General features: G+C 33.8%; 1 protein-coding gene across 1 annotated transcript in view; it reads left to right on the forward strand.

Moving 5' to 3' along the window:
• Positions 1–298: 298 nt before the first annotated feature.
• The window catches only part of TAPT1 (transmembrane anterior posterior transformation 1), a gene marked incomplete at its 5' end in the record, with an annotated part of 22,636 nt that continues 15,875 nt past the window's right edge, over positions 299–7,059 (forward strand). Inside the window, 4 exons of the mRNA XM_010165356.1 lie at positions 299–461; positions 4,302–4,437; positions 5,314–5,411; positions 5,571–5,640. Coding sequence (XP_010163658.1) covers positions 299–461; positions 4,302–4,437; positions 5,314–5,411; positions 5,571–5,640 — 467 coding nt within the window. The remainder of the gene's footprint in view (positions 462–4,301; positions 4,438–5,313; positions 5,412–5,570; positions 5,641–7,059) is intronic.

The following is a 7,059-nucleotide window of genomic DNA, read 5'->3' on the forward strand; positions in this document are numbered from 1 at the left end:
TTTTTTTTTTTTTGCTATGGCAAATTAAAAACGACAGGGCATGCATGTGGAAGGTTTTAACTAAATGGATGTGTCAGATAAGAGAATGTAGTCTTGTTCAGGAGTGTGATCTATAAATGTGTATCACGGTCATGCTCTTCTTTATGTGTTGGAGTGAGGGGCAGTGGAAGCAGTAGTAACAAACTACATTAAAATACATCCTTGATTAACAGCTTCTGTAAATTCCTATTGACTTGGTAACATTTGTATTTTGTAGGTATATGACATTTAGTGGAACTTTTTGCCCTTTGTATTTCAGTGATAGACGTTTGCTACAACCTGCTCAGGTATGTGACATTCTCAAAGGAGTTATATTGGTCATCTGCTACTTCATGATGCACTATGTTGACTACTCTATGATGTATCATCTGATAAGGGGACAGTCTGTCATAAAGCTCTACATCATCTATAACATGCTTGAGGTAAGAATGTTGGCATCAGAATATCAAGCATACTTTTTTCAGACTATCTAAAATATCGTTGTATTACAGTATTTGTACTTAGAATATGGCACATCTTGTATTCTCGCAAATGTGCACACACCCATGATAATAAGCCTGGATGCAGTGAAACAGAGAAGTTCATAAAAAATAAGATTTGTAGATTCTGTTTCATATTGCCTGGTTCCTGGAGCTTATTAATCAGTTTAGTTGAGTGATAATTGAGAACTGGAAATGGTAGAAGAAATGCCTTAAACTGAAATGCAAAAAGTGGAATGAATGAGTTTTTAAACTCACTGAGAAAAGTAAAAGCCATTGATTTGAAATAGTTATAAGATCCTGAGAGGGACCAGAGAAGGAAGATAGGAAGATGATAGAAGACAGAGAATTCGGTTTTTAATTCTTCCTTATGGAAGTATAGCTTTCACTGTATGCAGACTCATGTTATTGCTTAATCTGTCTCAGTCCTGGCTAGCAGATAAAAGCCTAAGTACATAAACAATAAGTTGAATGAATATAGTGAAACAAGAAAAGGAAATTCTGTTTTGGGAGGTAAGATAAAGAGAAATTCTGGAGAAAAAAAAAATCTGTTTTGTTATTAATGTAAAGCATGAGATTTTTAACTGTACTTCTATGATCAGTGATTCACAAAGTAAATAATGTTTTCATAGCTACAATCTTATCTCCATCCCGCAAATATAGGACATATATTTGTCCTAGGAATACAACCTCTTAAAAGTACTCAGTCAGAGCTTTGTACATAAGAGTTACTCTACCAGCATTCTGGGATCTCTGAATAACATGATAATCCTTGTTTGAACATCTGTTGTACCTGTGTTTGAAGACTGCTAAAATGGGGCTACACTTTGTGCAAAGTCTGAATATTTTGTCTAAAGACATTTGTTCTTTCCTCATAAAATATGAAAATATTGCATAAGGAACACATTTCATTATCCTAAATGAAATAAATATCATACAAGCCATGTCAGTTTTTTATTCATAGGGTTTTGTTTCCTTTTATTTTAGATTTACTGAAAAACATATGCAAATATTAAATTGGCACTGAGTTACTATGTGTATTTTAGTTGCATTGGGAAATATTAATCCATATATAGTTCTGTAATCTGTGAGAGATTATCACTTAATAAATCCATGTGCTCAAAATAGTAATTTCTCTTCATTTCAAGACTACTTCAAGTCACTTCTCTTAAAGCTGAGAAGTTACAGCATTATGTGCTTACCATGCAATTTGAAGAGAGATGCAGTGTTTGCTGTGACTTGGAAGCCATGTGCTGTTCCATTTTGAATGAAGAGAAGATTTTCTTTGCTACCTTTGGCAGAACTAAATGTGTGGCTGAACTAAGAAGTGCTACCTGAGTTTCTGTTTTTTTAGGAAATTGAGAAGTCTGTTACCACGTTATTAGAAAAGTTACATTACACTTTGAAGTTAGAAACAGTATTTAATTTTCGTGGTGTCTGAGGAAACTCAACATGCCAAGCAGAGGGGCTGCTTTTGAAGGAGCTTTTTTACTGTAGTAGGTTGCAGCCACAGTATTGGCAGAAAATGGCGTGGGATCCCACTGAAAGTCTTGTTTGATAGTCAGCTTTCAACAATTTGAATGCTGGCTTGCTTAGACTACTTCAGTGAATTTTATTTTAAGTTTTTGCTAGGAATACAAAGAATGCTTTTTAAGGAACTATTAAATACGCTTTCTAAGTAATAAACTTTACATTTTCACAAGTTTTCGAAATAGGAAGATCTTTTTAATTTAGTTAAATTACTGAGCATCAGAGATGTTTACAATGTCCTAATGTTTTCGGCTGTTGGCAAGTCCAGGGAATGTTGTCCTGGACAGATATGAGGAATGCAAAAATCTTCAAATTATGTGCTGAATGCTCCAGATAGACAAGCTAAGGGGAGCATTCAGCACATTTGGCTTAAATGACACTTTTCTTTTTTAGATTCAGACCCACCGGCTCCTGCTCCTTGTGAAGCCCCAGTGTGCGTTAACGCTGGTGACAGCACTCACCATGGAATTCTGCTGGAGCCTGGAGCCGGCATGTAGGGTTTAGGTAAGTCATATTTGGAAAAGCAAACAACAATATTGTATGGTGGGTTTTAATATTTTCTATCCTATCAGCTAAGAAAGAAGGACTGCTTAAATAAAAAGGAAAAACGAACCCACCATTTTATCTATTAAAACCCTCACAATATTGTGAACAAAAACTTACCAAACTCTAACCATTCTCTAGTTGGTGTTACTACACCAGGTGTAATTACTCAATGGGTCATCACAGTGAGCAGGAACTACATAATGCAGAACACCTTAATTTACAAAATCTAAAAGCCGAAAACAGTACCACTGTAAATATCTCTCAAGCAGATGGGCTTTTGAACTTTGGATTTTTGATGATTCATTAGCTCATGGTTTTGTTCATTTTATTTCATAAATGATGCTTAGAGAGTAGCATATAGTACAGTTTACTTGAGACATCCAGTAAATAATTTATTTAATTCAGCCTTCATATTTTAGGAAACATCAATAAATGTTGGTTTGAATAAGTTAAAGTATATAGCTTCTCTCCCTTTGGTATCTTTACCTTTAGGACTCTTAATTAACAAAGTCAGGAAATGATCTCAGATCTGGGTTTAGTTATGTTATCCCAAGAACTTATTTTCTAGTTAATAGGTATGGTTCAGTATTTGGAAGTACATTGTGCACCTAGTTCTGTATTGCTACATGTTGTTTTAACATGTCTGAAATTGTTGTCTTGTAGAAAGACAGTAAGAGGAGATATCAGGTGTCTTTATTAAGTAGAAATAATTAGTTTTGCATATTTAGCTATTTCCCTATTTCCGTTTGTTTGAGTTAGTAAACAATGAGAGGTGGGGCGTTTTTTGTTTGGTTGTTTTTTTTAGCCAGACATGTGCCTTGTGTTACTGAATTTAGTTTTGGAAGTGCTATTTTTGTTGTCCTGTGCAGCTTAGTTGTAAAATTACTGAACTGTAGTGTATAGGCAGAAAAGTGTTTTCTTGTAATGATCTTCAGTTTTACTTGCTGCCTGATGATGAAGTGTTGAGAACTGATGGAACTCCCTCTGACCTTTCTTGCTGTGGGACTGAGTTACAAGCTCGGATTGCTGTCTGTGTTTTTCCTATCTTTAGAATTAGTGCTAGTTTTTTTCTTACTCGTGCATATATTCTTTGAGTTACACTTCAGACATTCGTAGTTTTTTCAAATTAATTTTCCCTTTTTGTACTTGCTGGTGTATTACAGTACTTTCAATTTTGAATTCTGCTTTATACAGAGATTTGTGTTGAGTATATACTTTATTCCAAGATGTAAAGAAACAGTACAGCCGAATCTAATTTCAGTCCTTTTTGTATCTGTAAGTTGATATTACTCCCTATCATACATTTGAAATTTACTTTTCATTGTTTTTTCCCCCCTATTAAACCCAGAGGATTGGGGAAAAAAACATTTAGGATAGTTTGCCACAACATACATATTGCTTTGTCAAAGGCTGAAGTTTGAACTATACTTGGGTGTCTTCTAAGGAAGCACCTAAGCTAACACTTATATGGTTATATATTGTAAATACTGTTGAAAAGGGAATAGTAAATTTGAGAGGGAAAGTAAGCTGCTGAATATAAAAAAGGAACGATATCACTGTGAAATCTAGAGTGGAAATGGTATGAACAAGAGATGCAAAGGGATACATGCGGAACTTATTTTAGGTTGAGCTGCACTTATGATGGCACATTCAAGTGTCAGAGAGAAAAATATTTCTTTAAGGCAGTAAAAAGTTGTTCTTGTTTAGGTGGCTGATCGTCTGTTTTCTTCATTTGGACAAGATATTTTGGATGCTCTTTATTGGACAGCTACAGAACCTAAGGAAAGAAAAAGAGCTCACATAGGTGTGATTCCTCACTTCTTCATGGCAGTGCTGTATGTCTGTATCCTTTTTCTTCAATAAATTGCAAAAATTTCTAAATTAAGTTACACAGTAATTGCTCTGCATTATTTTATTTTAATATATTTGAAAAAATTGTAGTATTCCTAAATCAGTGTTCCTTTACTTTCCAAACAAGATTGCCAGTGCTACAGGTTTATAAAATGAATGAAAAAACCTTGTAATCTGCTTTAAAAAACTCCAAAAACTTCATAAGTGTATACCACTGTAGAAGTAGACAGATTTTTAATACCTAATGTGTAGTAAAATAAAAAATAATAATTGGATAGTTCATGAAAACTTTGATTTCTGATTTGTATTTGAGTATTTCAGGTGACAGGGCCCTGAAGACAGTGGGGTTTTGTTATTTAGTGGAATGTTACAAACACCTAGCTTGAAAACATTTTCTTGAAATGAAGGGTTGAACTCATGCATATTCAGGATGCAAATGAGTTTAGTGTGATGTAACCTTAGAGTAAACTGATGAAAATGATCTGTAAAGAGATACGTAGTCTGATAAGATGTGGTGACTGATTTAGTATTCTTGTACTTTCCCCTGTTTTCTCTGAAATCTTTAGGCTAATTCTGAATCTTTCTTTATCTCAGATTTTTTTCCTTCAGGTTCTGTTCCTCTTTCTCCTGACTAATGTGATTGGGCTTTATTAGAACAAGAACAATTAGCATAATTATTACATGCTGCAAAGCACTGTGTTACATTACGTAGGTTTGAGTAGTCTTGCTGTAAATCTAGTTGACAAGGAGATAGAAACTTTTGTGTTAAACTTTGGAAACAAAAGAGGAAATTTGAGTTTTGGTGCTGTTCAGTCCTATTGTGCAGAAAAACTATTTCCAAATGTGCTTCCTTAATCCTGCTGTCTAGTCCTGCATGCTATCCTTATAATGGTTCAAGCAACAACCCTTAATGTGGCCTTCAACTCCCACAATAAATCACTGCTTACCATCATGATGTCCAATAATGTAAGTATGTAGCTTTATTATATAGCTACACTGGGGTTTTTTTTCCAGCATCCTTCCTCTTTGTGTATCATATGCCTGTTTCCATATTATTTGACTGTCTGATTTGTTTATATTGATTTTTATCAACAAAAACTAACTAACTCTTTTCAAAAATTGCAGTTCGTTGAAATAAAAGGAAGTGTTTTCAAGAAGTTTGAGAAGAACAATCTTTTTCAAATGTCAAATAGTGGTATGTATATCTGTTCTAATGAGGAGAAAATGTGAAGTGAGAGGCTGATTTTTTTTTTTTTAATTTATTCATTTATCTAATATTATTTTTAAAACAGCTTTACTTTGGTGAATTTGAGTGTTCTGACTTGAATTCCTCATCTCCCCTACCATCGATTCAGTAGGGCAAAACTGGGATTTCAAGTCCAGGAACACGTTTTTTCCTTAAATGACTAGTTTTTATTTGAGGTGCTAAAATAATATATTGGCTGTGTGCTGAAGTTATGATTAAACATTAATTTCAGATTTAAGTTACAGTATTCAAAATATCCATGCCTTGAAGTCTCTGAGGTCTCCTGTGTATTCAAAAAGTTGACTTTGTAGTGTGCTGTGTTGACAGTGATCTCAGAATTCATGTTGTTTAGTAGTTGTGAGGATGGGTCTTTAAATACTTATCCACCCCCCAAATGAATGTAAGGATGAAGTAGCTGGCTTACGAAGGAAATACCAGAGGTGACTGTAACTTTTGACGTGCTAGCAAGATAATAGGAGAGGGTACTGAGGAAACATTACGCTTCTGGCACTTCTTAACTGTGTTGCTGCTTAGTATGAATTTGGGAACTCTTATTCAGTGTGTCTCATGAGAAAAAGCTCTTACAGGTATCCTTTGTTGGAGGTTCTTTCTATTACCGATATCAACCATCTGAAATATTTCTTGAATTATTGATTTCAAATAAATAGGAGAGATTGCACTTTAAGGTTGTACGAGAGCTTCTTTGCTTGTAATACTTAATGATCTTCAGGCACATTTGTTTCTGTTATTTTGTGAAAGCTATTTATACAGATAAGCAAACAAAATAGAATGTATTTTTTCATTCCAACTCTAGTTTTATAAACTAGAAAACTCAAATGTTCAGTAGGTTAAATAAAATGTAGCTGCTTATTTAAAAACAGATGATTTGGCTTTTTTAACCAAGAATTAATCTTTCTTCAGCTTTTGAATTGTGGCTATTGATGTGATTTTTGTCTAATTCATCTGCAAACTGCAATGATACTATATACAAATGTTAAATGGCAGTTGTTTTATAAAGCTTTGGATGGAAGACTATATACATAAAACCTTAAATTTATCATGTAACAGAAAAAGTAGCGCTAAATTTTAAACTACCTCACAGAAGTTCTTAAACCACCCCCCCCCAAAAAAAAAGTCTTCCCAGACAGGTTGTTAAGGTGTTTATTCTGTGCTAATAGTATGTATTTTTGGTTCCAAGATTTAAATACTTACATTTTTTTAATTAAATGTATTTAACTTTACAGTGAAAGCATCTAAAAGTTATATTTACTAAAATATTAACAGAAAACAAAGTTGAATGTTCTTAAATTTTCCCTCATTAATCACAGTACTCACAGAAAATAGTTACAAGTATGCTCCTAGCTTTCC

The sequence above is a fragment of the Antrostomus carolinensis genome, unplaced genomic scaffold (assembly GCF_000700745.2).
Source record: "Antrostomus carolinensis isolate BGI_N321 unplaced genomic scaffold, ASM70074v2 scaffold8963, whole genome shotgun sequence".
NCBI lineage: Eukaryota > Metazoa > Chordata > Aves > Caprimulgiformes > Caprimulgidae > Antrostomus > Antrostomus carolinensis.